The 20,566-nt window shown below is 38.7% G+C and overlaps 1 protein-coding gene across 1 annotated transcript in view; it reads right to left on the bottom strand.

Moving 5' to 3' along the window:
* Window positions 1-3,939: 3,939 nt before the first annotated feature.
* The window catches only part of LOC139715316 (WD repeat-containing protein 26-like), a 39,774-nt gene continuing 23,147 nt past the window's right edge, over window positions 3,940-20,566 (bottom strand). The window contains exons 3-6 of the mRNA XM_071626891.1: window positions 10,753-10,809; window positions 6,815-6,951; window positions 6,349-6,446; window positions 3,940-4,131 (exon numbers count right to left, since the gene is read on the bottom strand). Of these exons, the coding sequence (XP_071482992.1) occupies window positions 3,968-4,131; window positions 6,349-6,446; window positions 6,815-6,951; window positions 10,753-10,809 (456 nt within the window). The 3' untranslated portion in view covers window positions 3,940-3,967. The remainder of the gene's footprint in view (window positions 4,132-6,348; window positions 6,447-6,814; window positions 6,952-10,752; window positions 10,810-20,566) is intronic.

The raw sequence follows: 20,566 nt of genomic DNA, 5'->3' as shown, positions 1-20,566 counted from the left end.
TTTAAGGTTCACGCCAGTGCCGTATATAAAGAGAGTCTGGCCAACTGCTAATTTGGACGCCATGTCGTTACCGCGCGTATTACACGTAACAGGGTTAGCGTGTACGCTCAGACGTAACAAAATAACGAAGCCAAAGGGGTCGTAAACACAGAGTTCTGTGGTCGTAACAAAGAGATTTTTCTCCTCCCCACCACTGCGGAAAATCTCTTTGGGTCGTAAACAGTGGGCACTGCATTATGAGCGCACTTTAGTAACGACATGGCGCCTGTAGATCATGGGACCAGCTTTTGACCAATCACAGGCTTTAAAACACATAAGCCAAAAAGCGAGATGGCCACTCTCTTTATACGGCCCTGCATGGTTCACGCCAGAGTATCAGGTGCACGCATCACTTTGTACAAGTGCTCTGCGCACCTGCACTGACCGCTCACTGGTAGTACGGACGCACGTGGATGCATGGCAACGCATTACTCTCATGGACTCGTGTTAGCTACAATGTATGTAGTGTGGCGTGGTAGGGTACATTGATAGGTTTACTCGAATGACAGTCATTCGGATTCCGCCACACGGCATGGGAGAAATGAGATGTTTATCTGAATTTTAAATACCCTCATGACAAAATACGAACGATCACGCTTCCTACATAATTTAAATGTTGATAACTCTCGCTGTACATCAACATTTATCAAGTGGCATAACTATACACAGCCCAGTCGTAGTAAAAATCACATTCGTGCGCTTCTATACTCTTTGGTAAAAACACGGCGTCCGATCGGGCTAACATGCCAATGACCTTGATCAGGGCTCCACACTAACTTTCTGGTGGCCCGAAAAAAAAAATCAAGAAAAACTTAAGAAAAACTACATCGGTCCTACTACAAAGAAAAACAAATATCAAATATTACTGAAGTGCGTCATGTCGAAAATAAATGAATAGAACATTCAATCATCTTACTGTTATTCTGAGTTCTAAGATTTAGCAAATAGGCTTATAGATTATTATGAATGTTATTGCAATTTACTTTCGAACATAAAAGCAAACATCAGACATTTAGTTTATGGGTGCTGTTCGATATTCCGATGGTTTGCTATTCCAAAGGTTCGTTAATCCAAAACACACAAAGTCTTTCTTCCACCTCCCTGCTAGGATGATACCTAGAGGTTCGTTAATCCGAAAATGAAAACGGGTTCTTTAATCTGGACATTAATTGTGGCGTTATTCCGAAGGTTCGTTATTCCGAAGAATAGTTAATCAGAAAATGAAATTCGGAACAACGCCGGGAACCTTGGGAATAACGAATCTTCGTACCGAAGAGCCTTCAACGAACCTTCGGAATAACGAGCTGTATTCTATTTAATCATCGTACGGAGTTGAATATTATTGTTATTCATTTCCAAACGTCAAAGGGATCATTCGACATTTCTTTTAGCATCTTCCGGAGCTGAATGTTATTGCTATTTAATTTCGAACGGAAAAGCAAACATCCGGCATATATTTTATCATCGTACGGAGTTGAATACTATATTGTTATTCATTCCGTACGTCAAAGCAATTAAACATGAAACGTTAATTTTACCATCGAATGCATCTAAATGTTACTGTTATTCACTTCGAAATTTAAAAGCAAACATCCGAAAGTTATCTTAGCTTCGTACGGAGCAGAATATTACTGCTATTCACTTTCCAACGTAAAAGCAATCATCATGACATTATTTTTATTTTAACATCTTCCAGAGCCGAATGTTATTGCTATCTACTTTCGAAAGTAAAAGCAAGCATCCGACATTTTAATCATCGTACGGAGTTGAATATTATTGTTTTTCATCTCCGAACGTGAAAGTAATCATTCGACATTTACTTTAGCATCATCAGGAGCTGAATGTTATTGTTATTTACTTTCGAACGTAAAGGCAAATATTATATCCGGCATTTATTTTATCATCGTACGGAGTTGAAAGTTATCATTATCCCTTACCGAAAGTCAAAGCAACCATTCGACATTATTTTATTTCAGCATCTTCCGGAGCCGAATGTTATCCTTATTCATTTCCGAACGCAAAATCAAATACTAGTATCTGACATTAATTTCAGCACCGTACGGAGCTGAATCTTACCGTTATTCATTTTCAAAAGTATGAGCAAAGATCCGACATTCATTTTTGTATCATACGGAGTCGAATATTACCGTTATTCATTGCCAAAATTGAAAGCAAACATCTGACATTTATTTCAGCATCTTACGGAGCTGAATGTTATTGTTATTGACTTTCGAACGTATCAAAAGCAAATATCCGGCATTTATTTTGTCATCGTACGGAGTTGAAAATTATTGTTATTTATTTCCGAAAGTCAAAGCAAATATTCGACATTATTTTATTTCAGCATCTTCCGGAGCCGAATGTTATCTTTATTCATTTCCGAACGCAAAATCAAATACTAGTATCTGACGTTAATTTCAGCACCGTACGGAGCTGAATCTTACCGTTATTCATTTCCAAAAGTACAATGTATGAGCAAAGATCCGACATTCATTATTGTATCATACGGAGTCGAATATTACCGTTATTCATTGCCAAAAATAAAGCAAACATCTGACATTAATTTTAGCATCTTACGGAGCCGATTGTTACCGCTGTTCATTTCCAAAAGTAAAGGCAAACATCCGACCTTTTTTGGTGGCCCGATCGGGCCATCAAAATCTTCATTTCTGAAATTTTGGACCACCGGGCCACCGTTAGTGTCGAGCCCTGCCTTTGATACATCGGAATATTCGGAAAGTCATTTTCAGTACCATTGATGTTCTAGACATTTTCGTTACGGCGACAGGAACGGATTACAAACTCCATCGAAGTGAAATTTGGAGTGGAAATCGATGCAGATTAAGGGAGAGTATACAGATGTTTTGGGTGAGGCAGGGTGTTTACTGTTTCTCCGATTTTACTGAGTTCACGCTTTACGTTGACATTGCGTTCACGGAGGTCTTATAAAACGTTTTTACGTAAAATACAAATGATTTTGTTGCACATTTTACCATGTAATTTGCGAGGGAAAATAAGCGATCGATTAGATGCATGTTTTCAGAATATACCTAGAGTCTGATCATGCACTTTCGCTAAAGTTTATATCTTTTTTTTTTTTTCGTCCTCACTGTGTGCACTTCGCAGTCGAAGCGATTATCGTGTGCCCGGGCGGCAAAGCGCGATGAACTGAGGGAATTCAAACAATGTAGTAATCTAACGGTAAGCCATGGTAGTAATCTAATCCACGCGACTATAGAAATTTGCGGACGGCTTGCTGCGCTATAACAAAAGCTTTCGAGAGTCCGATCAAGACACCCTCGCCAGAACTGTGCTTTTGTTCCGATTGTTACATTTTCTAAAGAGGGCGAACAAAGATCTATTAACATGACAAAGGGGCTACCTCATTATCTACCTCATCGATTTCACAGCGATATCACAATAAAACCACGACTTTTTCACGACGAAAGCACAACCATAGGACGACTAAATCACGGTGTAAGGACGGCGTTTTCACTGTCAAAGCATCGCGAATAGTGTTGGTAGTGATTGTTTGTATGATGGGAAAGAAATGCATTTCTTTGGGAATGCTATGGATATGGCCTTCCTTGAGTCTTATCAAAATAACAGGATAAGGTGCGATCTCTGTAAACAAAGCAGGTACATCAATTTGCATGGTGTGTGCCACACTAGTGAGAATGTCAACATCACAGTTAGGGAAAGACCCCTATCTTCCCCAGTCTCTTTGTGACACTCATGAATGGTGTAGTCCTTGTGTAGCTAAAAACTCCATCAAAACATGTTGGACATTAATGACTCCAAATGTAAAAGCCAAGTGATTCGAAGTGCAGCCACTCCACATCCCCACCTACCCCCCCCCCCCTAAACATATGATTTATACCCTCAATAAAACCCCACTGTTATAACACTGTGTATCTTTAACTCCAACTTACCTACTGCACACATGGTCAAATAAGAGTGACATATTCTGGAGGGAGTCGTCTCCGTGCCTGGTATTGTGGAACGGACATCTTGTCTTCTGGAGGTCAACGGCCTGACCCAGCAGTGTGTAGAGACGGCGCGGTGGGAGCATCACAGATGCTGGCAAGAAAGCTGTTTAACAGGCGGAATAAACATACACAGACATACAAATACATTAGTCCACATGAACAAAACAAAAACAGAACCAAAGAAGAAAAACATAAAATTTACAATATTCACCTATTCACCCACACTTGAAATGACATTCAAGTTCTCAGAAAGGGTTTTTGATATAATACACAAAGATTTATGTCCCAAATAGGTACAACCAGCACATACTGAAGCCATGTGGACCAGGGGGATGTTTCATAAATCTGTTCTTAAAGTTACGAACAACTTAAGAACGACTGGTGATCAGTTCTTGTGCTGAATTATCAAAATTCTGATAAGTATAGCACATCAGAACTGATCACCAGTTGTTCTTAAAGGACAAGTCCACCTTCGCATACATGTGGATTGAATGAATGCAGCAATATTAGTGGAACTCATCAGTGAGAGTTTGAGGAAAATCGGACAATCCGTTAAAAAGTTATGAATTTTTGAAGTTTCTGCTCAGTCAAGGCTGAAAGAGAAGACTGCTATACATTAATGCAGCTTGTGATGTCACATGCGTACAACGATATAAGGAAAATAAAAAGAGAATTTCACAAAACTTTATTTTTTGTGCATGTTTCTTCGACTTGTTACTGACGTATGTTAAGGGTAATATTATTCCCCTTGCCTTCTGAAAGAAAGAAGTCGAGTGTTCCTTTGTTATGCGAGAAAAGAGAAAATATGTTGAATTTTCTTTATACTTTCTTTCTAACGTTGTACTCATGTGACATCACAAGCTATAGTAGTCTTCTCATCCAGCCATGACTGAGCAGAAACTTCAAAAATTCATAACTTTTGAAAGAATTGTCCGATTTTCCTCAAACTTTCACTGATGTGTTCTACAAATATTGCTGCACTCACTCAACCCACATGTCTATGAAGGTGAACTTGTCCTTTAAGTTGTTCATAACTTCAAGAACAGCTTTATTGACACCCCCCCCCCCCCCCCCCCCCCACACACCCCCACCCCCAATCAACGTGACATCAATGCTGTGCTCAAGGACATCCTTTGCTTCTTTGCTTCCTGGTCTATCACATCATGGCTTCGGGTCTGAAATTTCCTGTAACCACATGAAACCTTAGCCTAGAATTTACCACATGTGTGTACTTTTATATATAGATCCAAGAAGACCACTCAATGCTGAAAATATTTGTATGATATCGGACAAAGGCACTGAATAGGATGCCAGAAAACATTGTATGACTCTAATATAATCATGCTATCTGTGAGAATTTCATTCAATTCTCCACAGCTTCAGTGACTAAAATCATTAGCCGCTAAATGTTTGCAACACAGTGAGTCATGGTATCCAATACAGACATGAGATTGCATTGCAAAAGCCATGTACAGTCTGCACATTTTCCATGCATCTCTACAGAATTTCTGGTGTTCTTAAAAAGCAACAGCTGAGACAAAATCAAAATCCTAACTAGTCAATTACTTCTGCACCTGCATAATTGAGATGACATAAAAAATAGTTGCAATATTGGATGCTAATATCAGTAAATGGGTCTTTGAAAAAAGCTGTCTTGTTTATATGGCTCTTATTGGACATGCTCTGATTTGGGCTGCAAACAAGCTCTGGAAAAAGCTCATGTGTTTATATTGTATAGGAAATATGCGTGACATTAATAACTAGAAAAGCACTCGAAGAGCGCAGACCTCCACCAAGCAGCTCATTTCCACTCATACAGTACAGGTATGCTGAAAATCGCCCACTTTTGTAATATAGAAGCCTTTTGTTTACTTCATCAGCTTCCAGCTACGCCCACGGCGCCTCACCCGAACAGAGCATGTGCTTTAGAGCATGTATGCAAACCTCAAATACATGCAGCTTGAACTTGTAAGTTCATTGACCCTATCTGCCAAAAAGATTAAAATATCCTTCAAAAATACAGAAAAATTCCTGCATCATTACCAGACTTTAATCATCTGTTCCTTGTGTCATTATCAACTTCTGCTGCAAGTTTCATTCAAATCCATTCACAACTTTTGGAATTATTTTGCATACTGAAAATCAAACAAACAAACAAACAAACAAACCAATGCGGATGAAAACATAATCTCCTTCCTTGGCGGCGGTAATGATGCAAATTTCTACATGGTTACCCTGGTAAGAGAGTGAGGGGAGATTTTTGTCTCTCACACACATACTCAAACACACACACAATCTCTCTCTCTCTCTGTGAACTTACACTGAAGGTGCTCCATCAGTTTACTCCTGGATTCGTGACCTTTGCCAGCCCAGCCGGCTTTCTCACGCAGTTCATCCTTGTTGGAACACATCAGGAAGCTGTGAAAGGAATAGGAAATGGATCGAGTAACAGTGACAGTACAAACAAAATAGAAGGCTTCACCTCACCTACTGTTTTTAAGCAGGATTTCCTACACCCCAGTAGGTGACTGACTAACTAACTGATCAATTGGCTACCCAACTGACTATAAAGTGACTGACTAACTGAATTACTCTCTGGCTGACTGGCCCACTGACTGGTTGACTGACTGAGAAACTGACTAACTGATGGATTGAAGAACTAAATAATTCAAGGACTGGCTGACTGACTTAACTTTAATTTGCATAAGATATGATACAAGCATGTATAAATCGTCAACAATCACAACTGTTTATCCACATCATCTCCCGTCCTTGGGCTGGCCTACCTGCTGAGAAGATGAACCCTTTCTGTATTGTACTTGAGTGGAGTCAGCTCCTTGCGCAGGCAATCCAAGGCCTCCATGATGCTTCCATCCTCAAGGAGCTCTAGGAATTTCTGCTCAAGGATCAGGAATCTCATTTTCTGCAAAAAAGTAAAAAATATCATCCATTTGATCGTATCATGTCGTATAGTATCATATCATATATCATATCCCATATCATATCATATCATATCTTATCATATCATATATTATATCATACATCATATCATATATCATATCATATCATATCATATCATATCATATCATATCATATCATATCACATCATCTTATCATATCATATCATATATCATATCATATCATATCATATCATATCATATCATATCATATATCATATCATATCATATCATACCATATCATATCATGTAATATAATATAAGTTACAGATGGTTTCATGCTATTGCATTAATGTGTAATCTCAGATTGTTGTGTGTTTCATGATGTCCCTTTTTGCATATTGTTTTCACTTTGTCACTGTTTTGTTCTGCCCCCAGTATTAAAGTACACAAGTCCTTGTTTCTGTACGCTGTGCCTGTTGCTAACTATTCTGTAATGTTTTGGTTGATTGATAACAGATGATACTTTCAAGTTTCAATAACTCATTATTCTTATTTTGTCTATGGGGTTCAGCCGTGAAAGGTCAATGGCCTGTTGCTATTCTATTCCACACTCTCACTCTCATCCTAAATCACACACTTTAATTTTTGTCTACATTATCATGTCAATGATTGTTTTATTCTTTACGTAATGCTATGTTGAAATCACATTGATTTCATCTGATTTCTATGAGAAGTAGAAAATAAATTTGAAACTTGAAACTTGAACTTGTTACAAGGGAAAGAATTAAATCATTATTGACAGAGCTTCCAATGTTCATACATCAAACCCTGGGAAATTCCAACGAGCTATCAGGAAAAGGACTGTGCATTGCATGTATCTCAGTAGGTGATAATAATTTCCAAATCAGGGGGATGCTGTGAAGAAAGTTGATTCCCCCCCCCCCTTTTTTTTTTTCAGGGAGCATCCTCCAGGATAAGGGAGACTTGGCATCTTTGCATTTAGTCTGCATGAATTTGTATTAATTGACCTTTATGCTATTATTACTGGACACTAGCATGAATGATAGCATCTGCATTGAAACCATCTAGCAAAACAGCGTAATCCACATGTAACAGCACGAAAGCAACGGATGCCACTGACCTCCCTGTTTAAACCACACATAGGTGGGACGATAGCATTAGAACCGATTACTTGTCACCACTTAATTAGGATCCACCCATGAACTGTACTACTTATTCCATACCAACACAATCTACGGAGCAGGGTGCCACAAACCAATTTGCATATTGTACGCACTCATGAGGCTGCTGGGCTTGAGAGGATAACTTATAAATCACTCTCTCCAGCATCTAAAATCTAAGGAACTCATCTTTTGAACACAATTGAATGCCTGATTGATTGCCCAGATGGGCAGGTGGAAAATGCATTTTTAGTTATGCCTTGCTGTGATGTCCCAGATTAATGATTTACTTTAGTATCCACAGGCTGTTTTCTTTATAAAGAAAATGACCCCCCCCCAAAAAAAAAAAACCAAAACAAAACAAAAACAAAAACAAAAACAAAAACAAAAACGAAATAAAAAAAAACAACCAAACAAACACACAAACACACAAACAAACAAACAATCATATGCATTATTTCCCCTCTACAGAACACGGAGCAGGTTGACATTGCAAAAAGTTCTATGGAGTAAATGCAGCTCTGTTCTGTATTAAATAGATGTTCACAAGCAGTTGTGCACATCAAGAATTTTTACCAGGTCTAGAAAACTCTACATTCTCATTGGTTAAGAGCTTTGCGTTTACTTTTACCGGCCACATGTTTGATATCAAATATTTATTACAATCACCGATGATAGCCACTGTAAACATACAACTGCGCACTTGTAGAGAGTTCGCACACTTGCAGTAAGAAATGGCTAGCCACGCTTCCAGTAAATTTGTTGTGAATCAGTAATCATTGGAAGTATGATTGCAAAAGAAAAGAAAAAAGAAAACGGATTCTTGGCCAAACTTTGTCAATCATTCTATAAAACAGATGATGCACTTATTTTCATGCATCGGTAAGAATAGAGTGCATTTAGTTTCTATGGAAATTAGTCTACACCTATGAGGTGCATGCTTACTAGTACCTTATGCACACAATTCCTACTGATGCACTCAGACCTGTGCATCATCTGTTATATTGAAAGAGAAGTTCCTGAAGTTCTCACCCCTATCTATCAAATAGCATGCAATTCAAACTCCTGCATCATCCTTCACAAGCCATCTCCCTCACACCCACGCTACATTGATCAAAAATTACTTTTCATAACATAAACACACACACACACACACACACACACACAAACACACTCATTTCATTGCATGCCATGAACTTCTCTATGACACATGACTAACATCATGCCCACTGTCATTTGGGTGCAAGATGATTTTCGATGAAATTAGCAAAGCTCTGCAAAAGCCATCAGCAAACTGGGCTCCATCAGACTATCCGATCTAGCTGATTACATATTTCAGACTTGATCCCGGTAGGAATATCTCGGAGAGGAAAAAAAAAAAATCACTTTGCGCTGGCCTTTATACTGGCAGATAGGGCCCCCTCTGTAAGACTCAGAGCCAACACTACTTTCATGACTTCATGAAGTATACCAACATGCACTAGCAATACAGGGATTTGTTGAACACACAATGCTGGCCAATAAAGCACACAACAAAACTATAGATGTGTAGTACTACACACGAAAAGGAAAAAAAAAAGGAAAAAAGTTGCAATCATATTTGATCACATGCATGGCTTACAGGGACTGTACAGTATTGGTTGAGGTGGGGATTCAGGTTTATAACATTTCTAAGTGAGATAACGAGAAACCTCTTATGAAATATGAAAGAGCATGTAAGTTTAAGAAGGATTCAACGTTTATTTTATGAAAATTGGTTTTCAAATGGCTGAGATATCCAAAAAAGTGATAATAACAAAAGGTAACAGCCCACGCCTTTTATTACGATCTCTTTGTTTCACATTGTTTTTGGATATTTCAGCCATTTCAAAACCGATTTTCATCAAATAAACTTTTGATACCCCTTAGAAGTGTATGCTCTTTGACATCTCACAGAGTGGTTTCTGAATATCTCGCACAACGCTAAAAGCTAAATCCTCACCTCAACCAGAACTGTACAGTCACTTTAACCAGCGACAGCAGCAATACAAGTCTACTTTCTAGAGTGCACTGGCACAGCATTGTATCAAGGAGGTACTAAGCTTGCCTGATACCACCTCAGCTTGCTTGAACCAAAATTCAGAGCATACTGTAAAACACAATATTTTCGTGTCATGAAATTTTCGCAAATGAGAGCCTACAGCCTTATGCGCAGCAAGAAATTTTTGTGAGTTGCTTCTACCATTCAATGCATATAGTGGAGACAAGATCTTTAGCATGCATTTTAATTTCGCAAAAACTCGGCTCTCGCAAAATTCTCGAAATTGAAATGCACACGAACATTTCTTGTTTTACAGTATAATACATTGTAATGACAAAAACTTCGGCCTGTATTCTACTTTCACAAACCTTGGCTCCTCGTGAAATTCATGAAAGCTTCATGCATATGAAACTTTCTGGTAACTATGACAATAAACACCCATTCCAGCATCTGAATGTGAGATAACCCTAAATGCTTTAGGAATCAAGCATCCGAAACATGACTACAAAATGGAATCTTTTGTATGTCTGAAAGCCCTCTCAGTGGTAGTGGGTAATTTGTAGACGGTATCCTCGCTGCCTGCTATCGCCATTGAGATCCAATCTCATCAGCCCGATAATTACCTTGGCTCCTTGAGGACATTCCATCAGCGATTTCAGCTCTTCCACATCTTCATCAGCCTGCAAAACAGACAAGGGGGAAAAACAAGGAAAATTCAACACAAAACATTCAATATCTGATTTTTTACAATTTCCTACGTCGCAAAGAATGAATTGTATGGTTGATAAATATCACATTCATCCATACTTTATTCTGGTATATTCTAGATATAACCCAGATAAACATTTTCAAGGTGAAGGGAATGTCACCATTCAATTCTGACCTGATGCAAACACAGAGCAGACCATCTCAATGATCACTGAAATATCAGTAAAATCAATAATTTACACAGAAACAATCATTCCATGACTCTGTAGGTTATAAAGTAAAAATTGCCCTCATTAATACTACCATCATTACCATGCCCTTTCATATCCGCCACTGATGATGTCACTATTATGGTTTCTATTTCACAGGCTTCACGGATGTGTCCTATAGTATAGCCCTAGCCAATTCTGTGAGTAGAGTAAACTCATCACACATGTCATGATGATGATATCATTATCTGTACGTATCATCAGTTGAGAAACAGAAGAGGCAGTACTGTACAGATTTTGTATGAATTTGGAGACCCTCTACTTTTTTTCTACAGAGACAATTACCATTTGCCCTGTTTGTGTACATATGAGTTTGATTTTTACTTGGGGATTCATCTACAACACATTTACACAAATCTGAAGAGGGCAGGCAAGAAATTCAAAACAAAAACAACATTGTAGTCACTTGAAATAATTCCCCTTATTTATGCATTAATGAATCATGTTTTCATTTCATAACAAAGCAGATAATTCCCACTCTGATTTTCTACACAGTACCAGTGCATGGCACACACACACACACACACACACACACACACACACACACACACATACACATACACACACACAAACACAAACACACAAACACGCACACAATAATGCACAGGGCAAGAGCCTCAGAAGACAATTATACTACACTCCTTTAATTATGAGGCAGAGATGCAAATAAAAATTACTGACACAGAAGTAAGGAGATTGAAAAAAAAAAGCAACTCATCTAAAATAATTTTTCATTTCCTAATTTAAGCTCATACTAAATAGCCTTGGTGATTTAGGATGATCTGCACTGCAAGGAGTTGCAATAAATCCATGCAGACAGATAGGCACCCCTCGCTCCCAAGCTACATGTAGCTGACTGCATGATATCATTTTAATTTGCCACTGTGCCAGGCTGACTTGAGCCTAGCTTGAGCATGGCTTGAGCCTGCCTCACAAGACCAAAAATAAATGTGAGCAAAAATCTGAATAACAGTAGGCTTTCCAGTGTGCGCTGATAGAGAGTATCCTCCAATATTGCACACATATTTATTTGTCTTCATGCAGTGTTCCAGTCAATTCTTACAGAAAAGCTGCAGTGCATACATCAATATAACATCACATTAAAAATATGCAGATAAATTGCATTTAAATCAATTTTGAACCATCCCCCCCCCCCCCAAAAAAAAAAAAACAACCAAAAAAAAAAAAAAATGAGAAGAAATCATCATCACACATGCATTCACTCATGTTCACTCAAGAATGTTCAGTTACACATGCCATGGCAACTGAACACGTAAACATACTCTCTGACAATAGGTCACCAAGAAAACAGGAAAATGAAGTAGCCTAAACAGAAATGCTAGAAATAGGACAGAGATTGAATTACAGAATTTCACTTTTTGATACCATGCATTTCTCTCATACCAACTGGAATACAGAACATTTCAACATTTGTAACATCGACGGACAAGTATTTAGACCTAACAGATAAGTATGAAGGTGTTTCAGTTCATTCAGCCTACAAGCTGTGGATACATTGATAAGATGCCCTCTTCTCAAAGGGTACACACTCTGCCACATGTCCTGTGTTTCTATATTTTGTGTGTTTTTCGTTACCATTAACTTCTTTTTCTTTTTTTCCCCCTCTTTTTCTGTCATCATCCATTTCCACATCTCCCTTCTTCCAGATTCCAGAAAGCACACTGAAAATGTCATCCAATCCTGCTATCACAGTTCAACTCTAGCCACTAGCAGCGATGACAAAGGATTTAAAAGCATTGGACACATTGTGAGACACAAGCTGCATCAATCTAATTGTTTGCACGCGCCTCTATACTATTAAATGTAAGTGCTACATATGCATCACTTTTGCTGCATGGCAGCACACAATTAGCTAATAGCTGTAAATGCTACCTGCAGGTCTAGTACAGTAATACTTTGCCAGTCCCTCCTCCCCCACTTCTCTCCCCCCCCCCCCCCCTGATTATACATTGTAGTATTGTCCAGAAGGCAAATACAAAGTCAAAATAATGTGTAGCTATCAGAACATTGAAATGTTGCACATTCCATCATACAAACATATCTGATGTTGGCATTTAATCCAGATATCCTCTTTTTCACTGTATGCACATTTTCGCCCTTTTCAGCAAAGATGTAAGAGGCTTACATGCAACCTTCTATAAATAAAATCATCTTACCATGGCAGAGCCTGGCAAGTCACTCTCATAATCCATTCATAAAGACTTAGAGAAGGTCGTATTTGAATGTCAAGGAATATGCAATTAAAGGGAAACTTCACTCAATTTCATGTTGACCTTGATAACAACAGCAAACAAACAACTACAATGAAAATGAATATTACAGATAAGTTTGAATTGATCTGTCAAAAACAGGGATTGACCTAGATGTAGTAGCTATGACGATATATCTAGTCAGGACCACATACATCTCATATGCATAATTATGTCAGTGCCTCACAAAGCTACCACTGGTTCACTTGTACTAACACATTCATAAAGTAAAGTTGTAGTTTTTTTCATCTAATTTAGCACTGCCCCATTAACCCCACTGTAAAATCATCATTACTAGTAATACCAAGGAGGTACTTGCCTAGTACCTCCTTGGTAATACAAACCCAGGGTAGTTTCATGTGAAGGTTAATTTCTTCCATTTGACCTAAATACAGGTAATTCAAAGAAATGTTCATTCACTTACACTGTGCATTAGCCAAAGGAAGACTTAATAAGGCAACATCATCACCTTACATGATCTGCATGATATGCTAAAATGCCTGATATGAACATTACATAGCTAAAGAAATCATGTCAAGGCTTTTTTTTTTCTTTTATGCACTTGAATCAACTTTAATGAAACCATTACTATTCTGTTCATCAATGTTTGTCTATTTTCAAAGTCAACCAGACTAACATTTTCCTTTAACGACATTCAAACGTTGCCTTGCCAAGCCAGCACAGTCCTCATACGGACCTACATGTAATAAGGAAGGTTCTTTACCCAGGGACGTCCAAATCAAATGTATATGTGGGACTGATTGAGGGTTTAGATGTGAAGAAAAAGGTACAGCCAACAGTTAAGAGCTCAAGCTCTCTCTATCTGCACACATTCGCACAGACAGGTGAGCAGCGATGAGCTCAGAGCTGTGATCATTAAAGGAGCTCTTCAATCATTCCAAATTTTGCTGTCAAATTTTGTTGTTAGTGTTGGTTTGTTTTTTTCCTAGAACATTTCCGATTTTGTATTCAGACTTGGACATGATATCTTGAAGTTGATGAAGACTTGAAAAGGGGAATGTTCAGATACACTGTATGATTGGTTTCGATAACTTGTCATATCTAATTATGCCATTGCGGGCCATGGTGTAAATCCCCTGTGTGCCACATTATTTTGAGAATGCAATGTCACCACACTTTGGGAAAACATTCTGTTTTAAAAATCTATGCGACTTTTATAGATTTTTGTTATACTGGACATGTAATGACCAAAGTTATAGAGAAAATGTCAAGCTCTGTTTGATATAAATTGTACGACAAATCTATACCATTAATTGCTTTTCTTTCAAATTACCAGCAGCTGTATCATAGTATAAGAGGCATGACTTTTGCACACAAAACAGTGACGGAAACTTAGAATGTACTAGCAATTCCAGTAAGGAACACCCCTTGATACTCAGTAACAACATAAAATGCAAGCTACATGTGACAGGAGTGGAATCGCGAGAAACGCTTTCCTTGTACTGTGGCATTATTGCGGGTTTGTGCATTTGAGCAGAATATACGAAGTTGGCACACCATCAACTGAGTCCAGTATGCGAACATGGCACATACTGTAAGGGCCCAAAGGGAGGCACTCACGGATCTACAATGAATTAACTTGAAACCTACAGTCACCAATGTACTTACCCATAGCGCTAAAACTTAGCTAGAAACTTATGGTTCTGGAGAAGAAGATTTTCAAAGATTCCTCATTTAGGGGGAGGGCCCTCAATGGGGCATGATGTCTGTTTGAACAAACTGAGATCCTATGGAATGCTACCTGCAAAGTTTGGTGAAAATCCATCTTGGGGTTTTCAAAAAGAAGCTGAAAATGAAAAAGTTAACACACGATGCATGACACCGTAAGTGACAAATGTCAGACGATGAATGATCGTAGTCATGCCTATAGCTCACTTGAGCCTTTGGCTTGGGTGAGCTAAAAATGAAACTGGCAGTAATGGAAACAGTGCGAGAAATTGAAACAAATATTGCTTCACATTTCACTGTGAAACCTAGTTTGTGTATCCTTGAAATCCCATATTGATATCATCAGGCTGGTTGCCCTAGCATCAAACTGCTGGCGACAGATACAATTTGAAACAAACAGTGCATCCAAACAGCAATCTGTTTGAGCACTTTTATGGAATACAAACTGAAAGCAAAATGTAACACTTTATATGGCTGACATTACCCTAGATACATCTTGTGTAGTACATTACCATGGCGAGTCCTCACAGCTGACTTTATACATGGTTTTGACATTGCATCATTGGAACGAAGAATAATATCGATCATACCGGTACATAAAGTACTGAGTGGAAAAGCCATGCTGTTTACCATTTCATCGCAATGCTTTTTTTTTTTGTTTCATTTTCATTATCACATCTGCTGTCTGTAGCTAAATTGTAACATGCAGTTTATCAGTGTATTGTTTTGCTATCTTCATTTGGTATACACAAACTACACTATTTCCCTGGAAATAATCCAACCACAGGAAAACACACAGTAATTGTTTTGCTGTTATTGCAAGCCTAGATACAAAAAGGCTGAAATGAATTAATTTTCATCATGCACACACACACACACACACACACTCTCTCTCTCTCTCTCTCTCACACTTCTTTACCCTCCCGAAGGCATACACCCATTAGCCTGCTCTTTTTCATGCATATTACTGTGGTTGCAGAGCACACCACATGTCTGTAAAGACTTGACTAAGGATGTTATATTGCCACTGACATTTAAAGGTCACCACCTAATAGCCCACATTTCCAAACAAAAATTACACTACACTCATCCTTTCTACACCCTTCCTCCTTTCTCTCTCTCTCTCTCTCTGTCTTTTTTTTTTTAAATTTGGATGCAGTCAAACCCCCTGTTCAGACGCAAGCCAGTTTGTACCAAAACTCAATAAAGAAATGATGTATAAAGAATCATTGTATAGCCGACAGACCATTCAGACGCTAATCTCGACCGTTCTGGAAAATATCATATAGATGTCCAGTTTCTCACTGCACTTGCTCTTTAATAGTCATGAGTGATAATAGTCATGAGTGACAGCTGTGGGGTCACCTTTCGCGCGCGCTCCCATGAAGCCCCGCCCAGTTATACCGTTCTATGGTCGCCATACGTTCAGATGCACAATGGACATGATGGGATGCCGATTCGCTATCGAGTTCTAGTTCGAAACATTGCTCTGACCGTCATTTCGTTATATGTCGTTTCGTTGGTCAGCGTTCAGATGTATAAATTCATCGTATAGCTATACTGTTTTGGTATAGCTATACTGTCTAAACAGGACAGCAAAAGAAAGTACTCACTTCGGTCAAAGGCCGCACACAAAAATTCACCCCCTAGAAATAAACAATTTTTTTACACAGGTGTGCGACAATGCCCCTTACTAATCTCATGCACATATAAGCAAGTGAATGTCTTCATAACAAAGAAGAAAATGGACATGCACAGCATCTTGGTCACTGAATCAAAAGTCCCACACAAAAGCACTTTCCACCACGCAAAAATGGCCACTGAATGGACAACATTTTTTAACAACCAACATTGATCCAAGCTCTGCAGGAGGAATGGACAGAACTTCCCCAGGACTACGCCAGACAGCTTGTCCAGAGCATGCGTCAGAGATGCCTGGAATGTGTCCAGGCACGAGGAGGACATACACATTATTGAAAATTGATTTTTGTGACTGCTTTTTTTCGTCCTGTGACACTGATTTTTGCATAAAACTTGTAAGGCTCATTCTGTTACATTTTGTGACTTTTGATTCAGTGACCAAGATGCTGTTTATGTCATTTTCTCCTTTGTAATAATTGATAATCACTTGCTATTGGGTATGTGATTACTATATGGATATTGCAGCATACCTGTGTACAAAAATTGTTTATTTCAAGGGGGTGAATTTTTGTGTGCAGCCTTTGACAGAAGTGGGTACTTTCTTTTGCTGTCCAGTGTAGTATAATTTTTTTTGTGTGTCTGAATACCCTGTTTATATTGTCAAGTTGGCAGGCAGAATTTGTCTAGGGTGCGGTATACATATGCATAGTGTAATATTTCTATGCTCTTCGGCAGATTCACTGTTAATCAGCATTTGAATCTTTAAACAGTTTATATCAAACTTGGCAACATCTTCACCACAGGGAGCTTTCTTAAAGGGACTGTACAGTACTGGTTGAGACCTAATTTCAGGTTTCTAACATTTTTAGGTGAGATAATAAGAATTCTCATACGAAATATGAAAGAGCATGCAATTCTATGAGAAATTCAACGTTCATTTGATAAAAATTGGTTTTGAAATGGCTGAGATATCCAAAAAGAGCGATTCTAATAAAGTGTGGGACCCACACTTTGGAACGATCGCTTTGTTTTATTTTGTTTTTGGATGTTTCAGTTATTCCAAACCCGATTTTCATCAAATAAACTTTGAAATGCTCTTAAAATGGTATGCTCTGTGCTATATCATAAGTGTTTTCTGGTATCTTGCAAAACTTTAAAAGCCCAAATTCTCATCTCAACCAAAACTGTACTATCCCTTTAACTAAGTTCTATTGTGTTTATGTGACTACATGTAGATAATAGAGATTACACAAGATGTTTTCATCTTCAATGGCAGGGCTATCAATGTTTTTCCCTCTTTTTTCCTATTTTTTTCAATGACTACCAACACACAAATACACTATTCCTTAGAACAAAGACCAGTGTGAAGATAAACCTCCGTAATAGATGTATCACCAAGGAGTTACCAGACACCTCCTTGGTATCACCTTGTAGCCATGGTATCATTGGCAGCACTGCAAAGCCTTTATGCCAACTAAATACAGCATGACACAAGTGTAGGCAACACACATACAGACAATGGAAATATGAATTCTCGCTATCGCCAATGACGTAAAAAGTACCCGGATGTGGCTTTCTCGTCAAGATTTAGTTCACTTGGTAGCAAGGGCACTTCCGGCGCGGGGCATAATTTGCACAACGCTAGCGTGCGCGTACGTGTACCTTACCTATAGCGCAGCGCCGACCACGGATACTAGTACAGTAGGCCGCTGTACTGCCCGAGCCAGCGAGTGGCCAGGCCTGTCATGCATACTCGTACACTGTAGTCCCCGCCGCCGGCGGCCGGCCTTTCTTGCTAGCATGCACCACTCACTGCACGCAGCGCATAAGCTAACACATACCGGTACGGCGTACATCACAGATCAGTCATCTCTGCATACGCTGAAAATATGCTGGAAAATATTCATCCACCTGGATATACAGTATATCGTCATGGAATGCCCATCTTTTTTCTTTATTTATTCTCTGTCGAAATGTCGCGAACACAATCGGGAACGAACAGTGATCTCGAACTTATCCTGTCTCCAAAGCAATTTCTTCCAAGTAAGTACACGTACGTACAATGTACGTAGGCACTGTACTAGGTCTACTACTAGTACCTAGTGCTACTACCACTACTAGTAAGTCGCGCGTGCACGTACTGCGCTGTGGAGTCACCCGCAAACTTCACCCACGCTGCCACGTCACGTCTCGCATGCCAGTAAGGGTCCTATTTCTGCAGATTTTTTTTCATTTATTGTCGTGCGAACAACACATGGCAGCTTCGCAGCGACAACCAATAGTTGTAGTAACAGCAATTTCTTAAGAATGGAGAAATTTCAAATCATATTAAAGCTGTAATTCAAGTCGAGAAAACCGGAAGTACACGTAGAATACAGTCGGTTGTGTGTGTAAATCGCATTAGTTACGTATCACGCGCGTACGAACGGAAGTGACTTTGCTACCAGACTATCCCATAATGCACCGTAAATGACGCTTAAATCAACATCCGGGTACTTTTTACGTCATTGGCGATAGCGAGAATTAGAATGTCATTTGAGAGCTGCCTGACTGCTCATCACTTCCCTATTGAGGCCCTGGCCTTCCAAAGTGTTTTGACCCCTCATACAAGTTGAAACAAAGAAAAAGAAAAAAAAAACACAAAACATTATGATAGTAATTAGGAAAACAACAAATAATTTTGTCAGCTGTTGCAGGTAAACCAGCTCCATATAAAACATCGCTGCTGCTGCCTCCTCACAATATAGTACTGGTATGCATGCGTTCTCTGCCTATTCTAAAGTGAATCCGTACCCTGATGTAGTATGCACATACAATTGTAGCATTGTGACTTGGAAGAACATCTATGAGGAACCCCATGATGTGCTCTTCATTGTTTGCCAATTTCCATCCAAATCTACAGAAATTGATCTTAAACCAGGCACTTACAGAGTCCCTTCACATTTTGTGCTTTTATATACACTGTGCATGATTATGCCCTGCAATGTACAGCATAATGAAGCCGATAGTGTGCGTAGCATATAATGGGCAATGTATAAATTATTGATGTAGCATCAAGCAGTGATTGTGCACCTGAACCAGCACTTCGCCAATCGGGCCAATGTGTGTACCCTAGTACAGTTAGCCAAACCATCGCACATATACGCGTAATACACTAAAAATCCACATGAAAATATCAAATCTGTGCAATCAAAGCTTTCAGTAGTGCCTGTTGACTCATCTAAATTCAAGAATTTAGATGCATACACTTTTTAGTGGAATATTTCTAATTTCATTATTTCTACTAGTAGAGCTTCACACTCTCACAATTTGAAAATACAAAACAAACAAACAAACAAACAAACACTGGAACAATGGTCTTCACAGTAACATTTTTTTTTATTATTCAATTTTCAACATGCTGATACACTTTAAGCCTTCATGGTTCCATGTCAGCATCTCATGTTTAACACAGGAGGATCAGACCACAACATACGGAGCATAAATTGTTCTTTACCTTGCAGTCATAGGAAAAATTTACTCTACTGACAAAACAAAACAAAACAAACATTGACAGCATACATGTACATTCAATGCATCGATCATCATAAGTGGCAATTTCGAATAAATGAATATATAAATAAACAAATAAAGAGGAAAATGATATGGCCTCCTTTGACGATCTCCAGTGTAAGCACCAACAAACATACAAGCAAAACAGCTATCATAAATGGAAAATAAGTGATTTTTGTCAGCACTTGAAATATTTCCTACGCTTGTGCACTTTGCGAACAATGGTCACTGTCACTGTAGAAACCACACAACTGATGGCATAAACTTCCTTGAAGTACATGTATACCACCTCTAGAATCTTTGCACTT

This window comes from Diadema antillarum, unplaced genomic scaffold (genome assembly GCF_040938485.1).
Source record: "Diadema antillarum isolate AM-2024a unplaced genomic scaffold, OU_Dant_1.0 scf00000046, whole genome shotgun sequence".
Lineage (NCBI taxonomy): Eukaryota > Metazoa > Echinodermata > Echinoidea > Diadematoida > Diadematidae > Diadema > Diadema antillarum.
This window is presented reverse-complemented; position numbering and strand designations above follow the sequence as displayed.